Raw genomic sequence first — 17,554 nt, 5'->3', positions numbered from 1 at the left:
TTGTTAAAAACAAAACTCAGTTGAGTACATTTTAAAGATCTTATTGGCTTTATTCAACAATTAATGAACTGGGCAGCATTCTCTCTAGCAGATAGAAAGGAGCTCTAAGAAACTGTACAAAATGAAAGACTTTTATAGGCAGAAGAAGATAGGAATGAAGAAGTTATGCTAGTCAAAAAACAGATTGGTTATTGCAAGCTTATTTTTCCCAAAGAGGATGGAGGGTTTATCAGGCTGCTTACCTAACTAGTGCTAATCAGGAGATTCCTGATTGGCTAGTTTAAGTTTCCATCTTGGGGAGAGGTGAAATTGTAATTTAGTTTGGTTGACCCCAGGGTTAGCATGAATGACTCCATTTTGATTGTGAACCCATTGTCTTGTTTTAAACAGGATGCTTAAGTGAGTTCAGGGACTGTGCAAGGCTGACCCAGTTCTGGCAGAAGAGGTTATGGCTGGAGTTGTCCCATGTGGGGATTCAGCCTGAAAGTTTTAGGCATTCTGGAAACCCAAGGATATTTTGTGTGTTGCCCTTGACACTGTAATGCATTTGCAAGTGCAATGCATTTGGTGGAGCTTTCTCTGGAATTTTTAGGGACATGACCCACGATGAGAGAGGAGCTCCCTAAACTAGCAGCATGCTGTTAAGGAAACTTACCGAGAAAGACAAGTAAGATGGCATAAAAGTGTCAGTGGGACTTCAGGTATTTGCTTATAAATATTTTGGAAATCCCAAATATGGACACTTTTCCTGGCAAGCAGAAAAGTACTTGTTGGGGTAATGAGTCAGAAGATTTGAAATCAAGAATGACTCAGAAAATATAGGCTTAGGTACTACTATAATTATAAACCTATAATTATAAACTATGCCCTAAATGTATCCAGAGGCCTTTGAATGATAAATAGTAAATGTTATCCATATTAGCATTTTTATTATTGTATTAGAAGTAAATGTTAGTTTGTGCATATTTAAATAAATGTTTTAAGTGAATTTGCATTAATTGAGAATATTTTGGAGCACACAAGCCAACTAAAGTTTTTCCTTCCAGTTTACTTTGAAAGGAATGCGATGTTAATTCTGGGGCATTGATGGTTTACAATGCCTGATCAAGACAAAAAAGTGAAGGCCACTGAAAAATCAACTGATAAAAAACAGCAAGGAGTCACCACCAGGTAACACCATACTGAGTTTTTGCTTACTATTAACTCAAGCAGTGACCAGCAACCACAGCGTAGATCCTTGGCAACTGCTACTCTGGAGTAGAGTCTTCACTGAAATGTTTGCCCTTTCCCAGAGTTCTAAGGAGATGTTTAGTGTGTGAATGTTTCAGTCTATAACAGCAGACCTCCAAGTGGCAGGGGTCCATGTTACTAGTGGGTAACACAACTATTTCACCTAGAGTCTTCTGTCGGTTGACATTGTGTTATTCTTTCTCCTAGGGACTATTCAGATCTTAAAAGACTTCTGTGCCTTTTGAACGTTCAAGCAAGCAAGCAACAGGTAGTGTTTTCAAAGAATGCGCATCCATTAATGACAGAGAAATCACGTTTCCAAAGGATCCATTTAACATCTTATGAATGATACATCTATTTTCCTTTGTTCTTTCCCATGTTTCATCTTTCTTCCAGTTGCGTCTCTCATACCTGGTTCAGAGTCAGGAAGCAGGACTGTGCATCCACAGCCTTTTCACTCCTCTGCTCAGTGCCATGGGCGCTAACCTGCAAAACGCATTAATGTAGAAAGGATACGTTCTTCTATTGAATGCTCAGGGTCTGACCCTGCAGAGCTCTAGGGGAGCTGATTTCTCCAAAACACTGTGCATCCCCTTTTCCTCCTCCCCTTCCCTGCTTTTCAGGCTGCCCAGCTGCTACAGCGCCCCTCTTGATGCTGGCCGCAAAGTATATCTCACCAAAAACAGGGGGAATGAAGGAGTGAGTTTTGACTGCTTTCACAATAGCATTTTTATTTTTTTAATGGACAGAATGGTACTACCACTTGAATTTATCTCTAGACATTTTTTTGGTTTAGCTTCTGTAAGACTTTGGAGAGGCGTGAGATTAGAGGCTATCCGAGAAGGCTTGGGGAATAACACAGAAATGCTAATAGCAATAAAAACAGCAGATACTTATTTAGCATGGTCAATTAACAAATGACAGAGCTGGGATTTGAACCCTGGGAGCCAGATTCCAGAGTCTACTGTGGTAAACTTGTTTAAGCAAATTTGTTTATGAGCTCTTGTGGTAATACAGCCCTACTGGCTTTTGTTATGTGTACTAAACTTACCAGAGAACTATAGCATTAAAAAATTTGTTTATTGAAGTAGAGTTGGTTAACAATATTATATTAAATTCAGTTGTATAGAATAATGATTCAATCTTTTACGATTATACTCCATAAATCTTTTAAGATTTATATTCAGATATTGGCTTTATTTCCTGTGCTGTATAATATATCCTATTAGCTTATTTGTTTTATACATAGTAGTTTGTACCTCTTAATCCTCTACGCCTGTATCACCCCTCCCCATTTCCCTCTCCCCTCTGGTAACCACTGGTTTATTCTCTGTATCTGTGAGTCTGGGAACCCAACTAACACAATTGGCTATATAGTACAGTGCTGCAATAGGTTTATAATACTTTTCACACAATTAATACATAAAAAAACCAAACACACAAAAAAGAAAACATTTTAAATCATCCAGTACAGTACCTTGAAACGTGCAGCAGTACCAGCTACATCACCGCTGCTTTTACACTTGCGTCTAGACTTCCTGGGCTTGAAATGAAGATACTGCATTACTGTTCTTTATACAGAACTGTACAAAGGCAGAACGACTTGTAGGGGTGCGTACCTGTGACCATGTGTGCCAGACACGTGAACTAGCTTTACGGGATTGGACATGCAGGCATACATTCACAGTTTTGAAAGTTTGCAGCTTGAACATTTGTGTATAGACGAGTTAACTATATTCATTTATTTTTTTAAAGTCCACATATAAGTGGTAACATATAGAATTTGTCTTTCTCTGATTTATTTCACTAAGGACAATAATTTCTAGGACCATCCGTGTTGTTGCAAATGACAATATTTATTCTCTTTTACAACTGAGTGAACTTCATTGTGTGTGTGTGTGTGTGTGTGTGTGTATACATTAATCTGTTGGTGGACACTTAGGGTGCTTCCATACTGTGGCTGTTATAAATAATACTGCAATAAACATTAGGGTGTATGTAGCTTTTCAAATTAATGTTTTCATTTTCCTTGGATATGTACCCAGGAGTGGAATTTCTATATCATATGGTAGTTCTCTCCAGCTTTTTGAAAAATCTCCATACTGTTTTCCATAGTGCCTGTACCAATTTACATTCCGGCCAACATTATTCCCTTTTTCCCACATCCTTGCCAACATTTGTTATTTGATGTCTTTGTCATGAGAGCCATTCTGACGGATGTGAGATGATATCTCATTGTGGCTTTGATTTGCATTTCCCTGATTATTAGCAAGGTTAAGCATCTTTTCATGTGCCTGTTGGCTGTCTGTATGTCTTCTTTTGAAGTATGTCTATTTAGGTCTTCTGCCCATTTTTTTTTTTTTTTTTTAGTTGGAGGCTAATTACTTCACAAGCCCATTTTTTTAAATCAGGTTTTTTAATATTGAAGTTGTATGAGCTGTTTATATATTTTGGATATTAACCCTTTACTGGTTATCATCATTTGCAAATATTCTCTCCCATTCAGTAGGTTGTCTTTTAATTATGTTGATGGTTGTCTTTGCTGTGCAAAAGCTTTTAAGTTTAATTATATCCCATTTGTTTAATTTTTTTCTTTTGTTTCCTTTAGGAGACAGAGCCAAAAAATATTGCTACAATTTATGTCAGAGTGTTTTCAGGAGTTTTGTGGTTTCCAGTCTTATATTTAGCTCTTTGATCTATTTTGAGTTCATTATTGTATATAGCATGAGAATATATTCTAATGTCATTCTTCTACATGTACCTGTTCAGTTTTCCCAGCACCAGTTACTGAAAGACTGTCTTTTCCCCACTGTATATTCTTGTCTCCTTTGTCATAAATTAATTGATCATTTAAGTGTGTGGATTTTTTTCTGGGTTCTTGACCTATGTGTCTCTTTTGGTGCCAACAACATACTATTTTTTAATTAATTTTATTTATTTTTTAATTGGTAGAAAATTGCTTTACAATTTTGTGTTTGTTTCTGCCTAACAACAATGCAAAGAAGTCATAATTGTATGTATATCCCTTTCCTCCAGAGCCTTCCTCCTCTCCTCCCATCCCACCCTTCTAGGTCATCACAGAGCACCAAGCTGGGCTCCCTGTATTATTTAGCAACTTGTCACTAGCTATCTGTTTTACACATATAGCGTATATATGTCAATGCTACTTTCTCAATTCGTCCCACGCTCACCTTCCCCTGCTGTGTTCACAAGTCCATTCTCTACTAAGTTCATCAATACATTTTTATAGATTCCATATATATGTGTTAGTATGTGATACTTGTTTTTCTTGTTTTTACTTACTTCACTCTGTATAATAGGCTCTAGTTTCATCCACTTCACTACAACTGACTCAAATGCATTCCTTTTTATGGCTGAGTAATATTCCATTGTATAAATGTCCTACAACTTCTTTATCCATTCATCTGTCGATAGGCATCTAGGTTGCTTACATGTCTTGGCTATTGTAAATATTGCTTCAGTGAACACTGGGGTACATGTGTCTTTTAGAATTGTAGCTTTCTCAGGGTATATGCCCAATATTGGGATTGCTGGGTCATATGGTAGATTTATTTCTAGTTTTTAAAGGAATATCTATACTGTTTTCCATAGTGGCTGTATCAGATTACATTCCCACCAACAGTGCAGGAGGGTTACCTTTTCTCCACATCCTCTCCAGCATTTATTGTTTGTAGATTTTTTAATGATGGACATTCTGACTCACGTGAGGTGATACCTCACTGTAGTTTTGATTTGCGTGTCTCTAATAATGAGCAATGTTGAGCAGCTTTTCATGTGTTTATTGGCCATCTGTATGTCTTCTTTGGAGAAATGTCTGTTTAGGTGCCCATTTTTTGATTGGGTTGTTTTTCTGATTTTGAGCTATATGAGCTGCTTTTATATTTTGGAGATTAACCCTTTGTCAGTTGTTTTGTTTGCAATTATTTTCTCCCATTCTGAGGTTTGTCTTTCATCTTCTTTATAGTTTCCTTTGTTGTGCAAAAGCTTCTAAGTTTTATTAGGCTCCATTTGTTTATTTTCCTTTTTATTTTCATTAGTCTAGGAAGTGGGTCAGAGAGAATCTTGCTGTGATTTATAACAAAGAGTGTACTGCCTATGTTTTCCTCTAAGAGCTTTTATAGTTTCTGGCCTTACATGTAAGTCTTTAACCCATTTTCAGTTTATTTTTATGTATGGTATTAGGAAGTATTCTAATAGCTCTCCAGTTTTCCCACCACCACTTACTGAAGAAGCTATCTTTTGTCCATTGTATTTTTTTGCTTCCTTTGTCAAAGATAAGGTACTCACAAGTACGTGGGCTTATCTCTGGGTTATCTATTTGTTCCATTGGTTTATATTTCTGTTTTGTGCCAATGTCATACTGTCTTGATGACTGTAGCTTTGTAGTATAATTTGTAGTCAGGGAGGTTGATTTCTCCAACTCTGTTTTTCTTTCTCAAGATTGATTTTGGCTATGCAGGGTCATTTGTGTTTCCATACCAATTGTGAAAGTTTTTATTCTAATTCTGTGAAAAATGACCTTGGTAATTTGACAGGGATTGCATTAAATCTTAGATTGCTTTGGGTAGTATAGTCATTTTGACAATATTGATTCTTCCAGTTCAAGAACATGGTATATATCTATCTATCTGTTTGAATTGTCTTTGATTTCTTTTATCAGTGTCTTATATTTTTCTGCATACAGGTCTTTCATCTCTTTAGGTAGGTTTATTCTTAGGTATTTTATTCTTGTTGTTGCAATGGTGAATGGGATTGTTTCGTTAATTTCTCTTTCTGATTTTTCATTGTTAGTATATAGAAATGCAAGGGATTTCTGTGTATTAATTTTATATCCTGCCACTTTACTAAATTCATTGATTAGCTCTAGTAGCTTTTTGTGGCATTTTTAAGGTTGTCTATGTATAGTATCATGTCATGTGCAAACAGTGAAGGTTTTACTTCTTCTTTTCCAATCTGGATTCCTTCTGTTTCTTTTTCTTTTCTGATTGCCATGACTAGGACTTCCAAAAGTATGTTGAATAACAGTGGTGAGAGTGGGCACTCTTGTCTTGTTCTTGATCTTAGAGGACATGCTTTCAGTTTTTACCATTGAGAATAATACTTGCTGTGGTTTTGTCATTTATGGCCTTTATTGTGTTGAGGTATATATTCTTTCTATGCCCACACTCTTGAGAGTTATTATTGTGAACGGGTATTGAGTTTTGTCAAAAGCTTTCTCTGCATCTATTGAGATTATCATATGGTTTTTATCTTTCAATTTGTTAATATGGTGTATCACATTGATTTGTGTGTATTGAAGAATCCTTGCATCCCTGGGATAAATCCCACTTAATCATGGTGTATGATCCGTTTAATGTATTGTTGGATTCTGTTTTCTAGAACTTTGTTGAGGATTTTTGTATCTATGTTCATCTGTGATATTGGACTGTGATTTTCTCTTTTGTGGTATCTTTGTCTGGTTTTAGTGTCAGGGTGATGGTGGCCTCACAGAATGAGTTTGGGAGTTTCCCTCCCTCTGCAAGTTTGGAACAGTTTGAGCAAGATAGGTGCTAGCTCTTCTCTGTACCTTTGAGAGAATTTCCCTTTCTCCAGCCTCTTACTTTCAGTCTCTATGTGCCCCTAGGTCTGACGTGGATCGTTTGTAGACAGCATATATATGGGTCTTGTTTCTGTATCCAATCAGTCAGTCTGTTTCTTTTGGTTAGAGAATTGAATCCATTTACATTTAAGATAATTATTTATATATACGATATATATAAATTATTATTATATATATGGTTATATATATTTATTATATGATAATTATTTATATAGATGATACATGTTACCATTTACTATATTGATTTGGGTTTGTTTTTGTAGGTCTTTTCTTTCTCTTGTGTTTCCTATCTAGAGAAGTTCCTTTGGCATTTGTTATAGAGCTGGTTTGGTGGTGAATTCTCTTAACTTTTGATTTCTCTGCCAAATCTGAGTGAGAACCTTGCTGGGTAGAGTAATCTTGGCTGTAGGTTTTTTCCTTTCATCAGTTTAAGTGTATCTTGCTACTCCCTTCTGGCCTGCAGAGTTTCTGCTGAAAATCAGCTGTTACCCTGATGGGGATTTCCTTGTAGTCCCTTGTTGCTTTTCCCTTGCTGCTTTTAATATTTATTCTTTGTGTTTAATTTTGTTAGTTTGATTAATATGTGTCTTGCTTTGTTTCTTTTTGGGTTTATCCTGTATGGAACTCTCTGGCCTTCCTGGAATTGGGTGGCTATTTTCCCCTGCTAGTGAAGTTTTCAACTATAATCTCCTCAAATATTTTCTCATATCTTTTTTTTTTGTCTTCTCCTGGGACCCCTCTAATTCAAATATTGGTGTGCTTAATGTTGTCCCAGAGGTCTATGAGACTGTTATCATTTATTTTCATTCTTTTTTTTCAATATTCTACTATACTTCAGTTATTTTCAACTTTTGATCTTCCAGCTTACTTATCTGTTCTGCTACTGATCCCTCTAGTGTATTTTTTAAATTTCAGTTAGTATGATGTTTGTTGTTGATTTTCTGTTCTTTATTTCTTCTAGGTTCTTGTTAAATGTTTCTTGTATCTTTTCAATCCATGCCTCCATTCTGTATATTTGTGCCTCCATTTTATTTCCAAGGTTTTGAATCATCTTTACTATCATTTCTCTGAATTATTTTTCAGGTGGATTTCCTATTTCCTCTTCATCTGTTTTGTCTGGTGGGTTTTTACCATGCTCCTTCATCTCCTGCATGTTTCTCTGTCTTTTCATTTTGTTTAATAAACTGTGTTTGGGGTCTCCTTTCCAGAGGCTGCAAGGTTGTAGTTATTCCTGTGGAGTCTACCCCTAGTGTGTGGGGTTGGACTTTAAGTTTTCTTGGTTGGAGGAGTGGGACTAGTTCCTGCGTTCTGGTGGGTGAAGCTGGATCTTGTCTCTCTAAAGGCAGTGTTGGGCCCAGTGCTATGTTACGGGGTGTCTGTGAGCTTGGTGTGACGTTGGGCAGCCTGTCTACTAATGGGTACAGTTGTGTTCCTGTTTTACTAGTTGTTTGACGTGGAGCATGCAGCACTGGAGCTTGCTGACCTTTGGGTGGGGCCAGGTCTTAGTGTTGAGATGGAGGCCTTTGGGAGAGTTCTTGCCTGTTAGTATTCCATAGGGTTGGGAATCCTCTGGTGATCCAACATCCTGGACTCGGGTCTCCCACCTTGGAGGTTCAGACCTGACCCCTTGCTGGAGTACCAAGACTCCACCAGTCACATAGCACAGAAGGGAAAAAGAAAGAAATAGGAGAAAATCAAACCAACTACTAACCAAAAAAAGGACAGACAGACAAAACCCCAAGAGAAAACCCCACATTTGTAAGTGTGCCCATCTCTGGGGTCATAGACCACAGCCAAATCATCCCACTTGTGAAAGCTGGGTGCTGCAGTCTGGGAGCATGTGGAGCTAGAGGGTTCACAGGAGTTTGAGGGTCCCTGTGACAATGATCTCTTGCCTTTCTGGCAGATCCAGGCTTTCCCCTGACTTGCATTGTACTAGTACCCTCAGGAGGAGGCAGAGTCAACCCCAGTCCTTCATAGGAATCAGCCTCAGTCCTCTCCCTGAGCCTCAGCACCCAACCCTGACTCTCTGTGATAGGTGTCCAAACAACTTCTCTGCTGGGAGATGCCAGTTGGCCAAATTCTCTCTGCTTTGTCTTCTGCCTATTTGTTGCTGCACTCCCCTCTGAGGTTCCAAAGCTCCCCCTTGTCCCCGCCTGTGAGGGGGTTTCCAAATGTGTGAAAACTTTTCTTCCTTGATAGCTACCTCCCCATGGTACAGGACCCATCCCTTTTTCTTTGTATCTTTATTTTCATGCCTTTTCCCTACCACTTTATGTGAAGTTTAGCTTGCCTTTTTGGAAGTCTGAGGTCTTCTGCTAGTGTTCAGCAGGTGTTCTGTAGGAGTTGTTCCACATGCAAATGTATTTTTGATGTATTTGTGAGGAAGAAGATGATCCACATCTTATTCTTCCACCATCTTCAACCCCCATCCATACTACTTTGATTACTTGTATCTTTGTAGTATCGTCTTAAGTCAGGGGCTGTGATCCCTTCAGCTTTGTTCTTTTTCTTTTTTTCTCAACATTGCTTTGTCTATCCAGGGCCTTTTATGGTTCCGTATAAATTTTAGGATTATTTGTTTTATATCTGTGAAAAATATCATAGGTACTTTGACAGGGATTCCACTAAATCGTGTCTGACTCTTTGTGACCTCCATGGACTCTATGGTCCATGGAATTCCCTATGGAATTCCCACAAGGGGCTTCCCTGATAGCTCAGGCGGTAAAGAATCCGCCTGCAATGTGGGAGACCTGGGTTCAATTCCTGGGTTGGGAAGATCCTGTGGAGAAGGGAACAGCTAGTCATTCCAGTATTCTGGCCTGGAGAATTCCATGGAATGTATGGTCCATGGGATCGCAAAAAGTTGGATACAGCTGAGCGACTTTCCCTCTCACCTTCCACTAAATCATAGGTTGCTTGGGTAATAAGTACATTTTAACAGTATTAATTCTTACAATCCACAAACATAGCATATCTTCTCATTTCTTTGCCTTTAATTTCCTTCATTGGTATCTTGTAGTTTTCAGAGTAAAGGTTTTTTACCTCCTTAGTTAAATTTATTTCTATGTATTTTATTTTTTTTGATGCAATTATAAATGGGATTGTTTCCTTGCTTTCTCTTTCTAATAGTTCATTATTAGTGTATAGAAAAGCAACAGTTTTTGTATATTAATTTTGTATCTTAAAACTTTACTGAATTCATTTATTAGTTCTAGTAGTGTTTGGTTGGAAACCATAAAGTCTATTATATATATATAGTATATATATAGTATCATGTTATCTGTAAATACTGAAAGTTTTATATATATATAAGATATATATATATATATGTATATTTCTATATATATATGAAAGTTTTATTCTTCCCTTCCAATTGGGATGCCTTTTATTTCTTTTTCTAGTCTGATTACTGTGGCTAGAACTTCTAATACTATGTTAAATGAAGGTGAAGAGAGTGGGCACCCTTGTCTTTTTCATGATTTTAGAGGAAAAACATTCAGCTTTTCATCATTGAGTATGATGTTAGGTGTGAGTTTGTTATATATGTTCTTTATTATGCTGAGATATATGCCCTTTACCAACTGTGATGAGAGTTTTTATCATGAATATGTGTTAAATTTTTTCAAATGCTTTTTTCTGAGTCTACTGAGGTGATCATACAATTTTTATACTTCCTTTTGTTAATGAGATGTGCCACATAAGTTGACTTGTGTATTTCCTTGTGACCTTGGAATGAATCCAAGTTGATCATGGTGTATGACCCTTTTATGTATTATTGAACTTAGTTTGCTCATATTTTGTTGAAAATTTTGCACCTATATTCATCAGAGATATTGGCCTGTAGTTTCTTTTTTTTTTCCTTTGTAGTGTCTATTTTTGGTACCAGAATAATGGTGGCCTTGTAGAATGAATTTGGGAGTGTCCCCTCCTCTTCAATCTTTGTGAATAGATTGAAAAGAATAGGCATTAGATCTTCTTTGTAAGTTTGGTGTTAATAGAATTATCCTGTGAATCTGCTTGGTCCTGGACTTTTGTTGGCTGGGAGTTTTTTAAACTATTAATTAAATTTCACTACCGGTGATCTGTATATTCAGATTGTCTATTTCCTCCTGATTTGGTCTTAGAAGATTGTATATTTCTAGAAATATATCCATTTCTTCTAGGTTTTCCAATTTTTAGCACATAACTATCTGAAATATTCTCTTGGGGTTTTTGTCTCTTTAATATTGGTTGTTATTTCTCCTGTTTTATTTATTATTTTGTTTATTTGAATCCTCTCTCTTTTCTCTTGGTGAATCTAGCTCCAGGCTTATCAGTTTTATCTTTCCAAACAACTGCTCTTAGATTCATTGATGTTTTCTTTCTTTTTTTTTTTTCTTGGTTGCTATTTTATTTATTTCCTCTCTGATCTTTATTATTTCCTTGGGCTTTGTTTCTTCTTTTCTAATTCCTATGGATGACTAATTGGGTTGTTTATCTGAGTGTTTCTTGTTTCTTGAGGTAAGCCTGTATCACTATAAACTTTCCTCTTTGATCTGCTTTTGCTGCATCCTATATAGATTTTGGAAATTTGTGGGGTTTTTTTTTTTTTTTTTTTTCATTTGTCTCAAGGTATTTTATGATTTCCTCTGTTTTTTTGCAGTGACCCATTAGCTTTTTACTAGCATATTTCTAAGTCTCCAGTGCTTGTTTTTCCATTTTTCTTTCTGCAACTGTATTTATAGTTTCATGCCATTATGGTTAGAAAAGAAACGCTTCATGTCATTTCTGTCCTCTTAAATTTATTGAGACTTGTTTTGTAGCCTAGTATATGATCTATCCTAGAGAATGTTCAATGTGTAGTTGGAAATCAAATATATTTCAGGTTTGGATAAAGTGTCCTCAGTTCACTCAGTCGTGTCTGACTCTTGGCAACTCCATGGACTGCAGCACACCAGGCTTCTCTGTTCATCACCAACTCCTGGACCTTGCTCAAACTTATGTTTAGATCAAGTCGGTGATACCATCCAACCACCTCATCCTCTGGCATCCCATTCTTTTCCTGCCTTCAATCTTTCCCAGCATCAGGGTCTTTTCCAATGAGTCAGTTCTTTGCATTAGATGGCCAAAGTATTAGAGTTTCAGCTTCAGCATCAGTCCTTCCAATCAATATTCAGGACTGATTTCCCTTAGGATTGACTGGTTTGATCTCCTCACAGCCTAAGGGACTCTCAAGAGTCCTCTCCAACACCACAGTTCAAAAGCATCAATTCTTTAACAATCAGCTTTCTTTATAGTCCAACGCTCACATCCATACATGACTATTGGAAAAACCATACCTCTGACTAGATGGACCTTTGTCAGCAAAGTAATGTCTTCTTATTAATACGCTGTCTTGGTTGGTCATAGCTTTTCTTCCAAGGAGCAAGCATCTCATTTCATGGCTGCAGTCACCACCAGCAGTGATTCTGGAGCCCAAAAATATAAAGTCTCTCACTGTTTCCATTGTTTCCCCTTCTATTTGCCATGAAGTGATGGGACTGGATGCCATGATCTTAGTTTTTTGAATGTTGAGTTCTAAGCCAGCTTTTTAACTCCTCTTTCACTTTCATCAAGAAATTTCACTTTCATCTTCACTTTCTGCCATAAGAGTGGTGTCATCTGTGTATCTGAGGTTATTGATATTTCTCCTTGCAATCTTGTTTCCAGCTTGTGCTTCATCTCGCCCAGCATTTCACATGATGTACTCTGCATATAAGTTAAATAATCAGGGTGACAATATACAGCCTTGATGTACTTCTTTCCCAATTTGGAACCAGTCTGTTGTTCCATGTCCAGTTCTAACTGTTGCTTCTTGATCTGTATACAGATTTCACAGGAGGCAAGGTGGGTGGTCTGGTATTCCCATTTCTTGAAGAGTTGTCCACAGTTTGTTGTGATCTACACAGTCAAAGAAAGGCAATGCCAAAGAATGCTCAAACTACCACACAGTTGCACTCATCTCACATGCTAGTAAAGTAATGCTCAGAATTCTTCAAGCCAGGCTTCAGCAATACGTGAACTGTGAACTTCCAGATACTTAAGCTGATTTTGGAAAAGGTAGAGGAACCAGAGATCAAATTGCCAACATCTCCTGGATCGTTGAAAAAGCAAGAGAGTTTCAGAAAAACATCTATTTCTGCTTTATTGACTATGCCAAAGCCTTTGACTGTGTGTATCACAATAAACTGGAAAATTCTGAAGGAGATGGGAATACCAGACCACCTGACCTGCCTCTTGAGAAACCCGTATGCAGGTCAGGAAGCAACAGTTAGAACTGGACATGGAACAACAGACTGGTTCCAAATAGGAAAAGGTGTACATCAAGGCTGTATATTGTCACCCTGCTTATTTAACTTATATGCAGAGTACATCATGAGAAACGCTGGACTGGAAGAAGCACAAACTGGAATCAAGATTGCTGGGAGAAATATCAATAACCTCAGATACACAGATGACAGCACCCTTATGGCAGAAAGTGAAGAAGAACTAAAGAGCCTCTTGATGAAAGTGAAAGAGGAGAGTGAAAAAGTTGGCTTAAAGCTCAACATGCAGAAAACTAAGATCATGGCATCCAGTCCCATCACTTCATGGCAAATAGATGGGGAAACAGTGGAAATAGTGGCTGACTTTATTTTTTGGGGCTCCAAAATCACTGCAGATGGTGATTGCCGCCATTAAATTAAAAGATGCTTACTCCTTGGAAGGAAAGTTATGACCAACATAGAGAGCATATTAAAAAGCAGAGACATTACTTTGTCAACAAAGGTCCATCTAGTCAAGGCTATAGTTTTTCCAGTAGTCATGTATGGATGTAAGAGTTGGACTCTAAAGAAAGCTGAGCACCAAAGAACTGATGCTTTTGAACTGTGGTCTTGGAGAAGACTCTTGAGAGTACCTTGGACTGCAAGGAGATCCAACCAGTCCATCCTCAAGGAGATCAGTCCTGGGTGTTCATTGGAAGGACTGATGTTGAAGCTGAAACTCCAATACTTTGGCCACCTGATGCAAAGAACTGACTCATTGGAAAAGACCCTGATGCTGGGAAAGATTGAGGGCAGGAGGAGAAGGGGATGATAGAGGATGAGATGGTTGGATGGCATCACCGACTCAATGGACATGGGTTTGGGTAGACTCCGGGAGTTGGTGATGGACAGGGAGGCCTGGCGTGCTGCAGTTCATGGGGTAGCAAAGAGTCGGACACGACTGAGCGACTGAACAGAACTGAACACAGTCAAAGGCTTTGGCATAATCAATGAAGCAGAAGTAGCTGTTTTGCTGGAACTCTCTTGCTTTTTCGATGATCCAGTGAATGCTGCCCATTTGATCTCTGGTTCCTCTGCGTTTTCTAAATCCAGCTTGAAAGTTCACTGTTCATGCATTGTTGAAGCCTGGCTTGGAGAATTTTGAGCATTACTTTGCTAGCATGTGAGATGATTGCAACTGTATGGTAGTTTGAACATTCTTTGGCACTTACTTTCTTTGGGATTGGAATGAAAACTGACCTTTTCCAGTTCTGTTGAGTTTTCCACATTTGCTGGCATACTGAGTGCAGCACTTTCACAACATCATCTTTTGGGATTTGAAATAGCTCAACTGAAATTCCATCACCTCCACTAGCTTTGTTCGTAGTGATACTTCCTAAGGCCCACTTGACTTCACATTCCAGGCAGTCATATTTAGCTCTAGGTGAATGATCACACCATCGTGGTTATCTGGGTCATGAAGATCTTTTTTGTATAGTTCTTCTGTGTATTTTTGCCACCTCTTCTTAATATCTTCTGCTTCTGTTAGGTCCATACCATTTCTGTCCTTCAGTGAGCCCATCTTTGTGTGAAATATTCCCTTGGTTTCTCTAATTTTCTTGAAGAGATCTCTAGTCTCTCCCCAATCTGTTGTTTTCCTCTATTTCTTAGCATTGATCACTGAGGAAGGCTTTCTTCTCTCTCCTTGCTATTTGTTGGAACTCTGCATTGAGCCATATAGGACCACCCAATACAGACGGGTCATGGTAGACAGTTCTGACAAAACATGGTCCACTGGAGAAGGGAATGGCCAACCATTTCAGTGTTCTTGCCTTGAGAACCCCATGAACAGTGTGGAAAGGCAAAAAGATATGACACTGAAAGATGAACTCCCCAGGTTGGTAGGTGCCCAGTATGCTACTGAAGAAGAGTGGAGAAATAACTCCAGAAAGCGTGAAGAAATGGAGCCAAAGCAAAAACAACACCCAGTTGTGGATGTGACTGGTGATGGAAGTAAAGTCCAATGCTATAAAGAGCAATAATGCATAGGAACCTGGAATGTTAGGTCCATGAATCAAGGTAAATTGGAAGTGGTCAAACAGGAGATGCCAAGAGTGAACACTGACATTTTAGGAATTGGTGAACTAAAATGGACTGGAATGGGTGAATGTAATTCAGATGACCATTATATCTACTACTGTGGGCAAGAATCCCTTAGAAGAAATGGAATAGCCCTCATAGTCAACAAAAGAGTCCAAAATGCAGTACTTGGGTGCAACCTCAAAAATGACAGAATGATCTCTGTTCATTAACAAGGCAAAGCATTCAAAATCACAGTAATCCAAGTCTATGCCACAACCACTAATGCAGATGAAACTGAAGTTGAATGGTTCTATGAAGACCTACAAGACCTTCTAGAACTAACACCCAAAAAAGATGTCCTTTTCATCATAGGGGACTGGAATGCAAATGTAGGAAGTCAAGAGATATTTGGAATAACAGGCAAGTTTGGCCTTGGAGTACAAAATGAACAGGGTAAAGGCTAACAGAGTTTTGCCAAGAGAATATGCTGGTCATAGCAAGCACCCTCTTCAAACAACACAAGAGAAGACTCTACACATGGACACCACCATGGTCAATACTGAAATCAAATTGATTATATTCTTTGTAGCCAAAGATGGAGAAGTTCTATACAGTCAGCAAAAATAAGACCAGGAGCTGACTGTGGCTCAGATCATGAACTTGTTATTGCCAAATTCAGACTTAAATTGAGGAAAGCAGGGAAAACCACTAGATCATTGAGGTATGACCTAAATCAAATCCCTTACAAGTATAAGGTGAAAGTGAGAAATAGATTCAAGGGATTAGATCTGATAGAGTGCCTGAAGAACTATGGATGAAGGTTCATGACATTGTACAGGAGGCAGTGATCAAGACCATCCCCAAGAAAAAAAAATGCAAAAAGGCAAAATGGTTGTCTGAGGAGGTGTTAAAAATAGCTGAGAAAAGAAGATAAGCAAAAGGCAAGGAGAAAAGGAAAGATATACCCATTTCAATGCAGAGTTCCAAAGAATAGCAAGGAGAAGCGTCCTATATAAATCTGTTAAGTCCAGTTGATCTAATATGTCATTAAGACCACCGTTTCCTTACTGATTTTCTGTCTGGTTGAACTGTCCATTGTTGTAAGTGGGGTGTTAAAGTCCCCTACTGTTATTGCATTATTTTGAACTTCTCCTTTTATGTTTGTTTGTATGTTTTATATATTTGTATGCATCTATAATAGGTGAATATATGTTAATGAGTTTTTATCCATTTCTTATCATTGTATAATGCTCTTCTTTGTCTTTTGTTATAGAGTTTCTTTTGCACTCTACTCTGTCTAATATGAATGTCGCTACCCCAGCTTTCTTGTCATTTTCATTTGCATGAAATATTTTTCCATTCCTTCACTTTCAGTCTATTGTTTCTGTAGCTCTGAAGTGTATCTCTTGTAAGCAGTATATAAACGGGTCTTGTTTATTTTTATTCTGTCAACCACCATGTCTTTTGGTTGGGACACTTTTGACTGACTTTTAAAGCGATTATTGATAGGTGTGTACCTTTGGTAGTTTGGTATTTTGGTAGTTCTATGTTTTCTTTTTGTCTCTTTCCCTGTGGTTTTACAATTTTCTTTAGTATTATATTTGTGTAACTTTCTTGTTTTTGTGCACTTATTATAGGTTTTTAATCTGTGATTACCATAGGGTTTATATATATGTTGACTTATAGCTATACCTTTTGATATATTTGATGTTTTTTATCTAATTGATGCTTTTGAACTGTGGTGTTGGAGAAGACTCTTGAGAGTACCTTGGACTGCAAGGAGATCCAACCAGTCCATTCTAAAGGAGATCAGTCCTGAATATTCACTGGAAGGACTGATGCTGAAGCTGAAACTCCAATACTTTGGCCACCTGATGCGAAGAGCTGACTCATTGGAAAAGACCCTGATTCTGGGAAAGATTGAAGGCAGGAGGAGAATGGAACGATGGAGGATGAGATGGTTGGATGGCATCACTGACTCTATGGACATGAGTTTGAGTAAACTCCGGGAGTTGGTGATGAACAGGGAAGCCTGGTGTGCTGCAGTCCATGGGGTCTCAAAGAGTCAGACACTGAGTGACTAAACTGAATAATTATACCTACTTGTTTCAAAGTATAGTTATTTAAGTTCAAACACATTCTAAAGGAAAAAAAATCTATGGTTTTTTCTTCCCTCCCCTATGTTATATTTTTTTAATGTTATCTTTATTTTTTAGCCCTTAACAGTTATAACAGTAGTTATAATTAATTATACATTTTTTTTCAAATCTTCATACTAGTTTAATTAAGTGGTTGATCCACAGCCTGTACTATATATCTGCCTTTACTAGTGGCATTTTTTTTTTCTTTCCCCTAA

General features: G+C 37.8%; 1 protein-coding gene across 2 annotated transcripts in view; it reads left to right on the top strand.

Annotated features, from left to right (window-relative positions):
* NEK10 (NIMA related kinase 10) overlaps window positions 1-17,554 on the top strand; it is a 292,923-nt gene that overhangs the window by 17,358 nt on the left and 258,011 nt on the right. Inside the window, exons 2-3 of one of the 2 annotated variants that reach the window (XM_043886665.1) lie at window positions 1,047-1,170; window positions 1,438-1,498. In XM_043886665.1, the coding sequence (XP_043742600.1) occupies window positions 1,097-1,170; window positions 1,438-1,498 (135 nt within the window). In that variant the 5' untranslated portion in view covers window positions 1,047-1,096. The remainder of the gene's footprint in view (window positions 1-1,046; window positions 1,171-1,437; window positions 1,499-17,554) is intronic. The other variant, XM_043886664.1, reaches the window with a different exon arrangement.

This window comes from Cervus elaphus, chromosome 24 (assembly GCF_910594005.1).
Source record: "Cervus elaphus chromosome 24, mCerEla1.1, whole genome shotgun sequence".
NCBI classification, from domain to species: Eukaryota; Metazoa; Chordata; class Mammalia; order Artiodactyla; family Cervidae; genus Cervus; species Cervus elaphus.
Note: the sequence above shows the minus strand (reverse complement) of the source record. Positions and strands in the feature narration are given on the sequence as shown.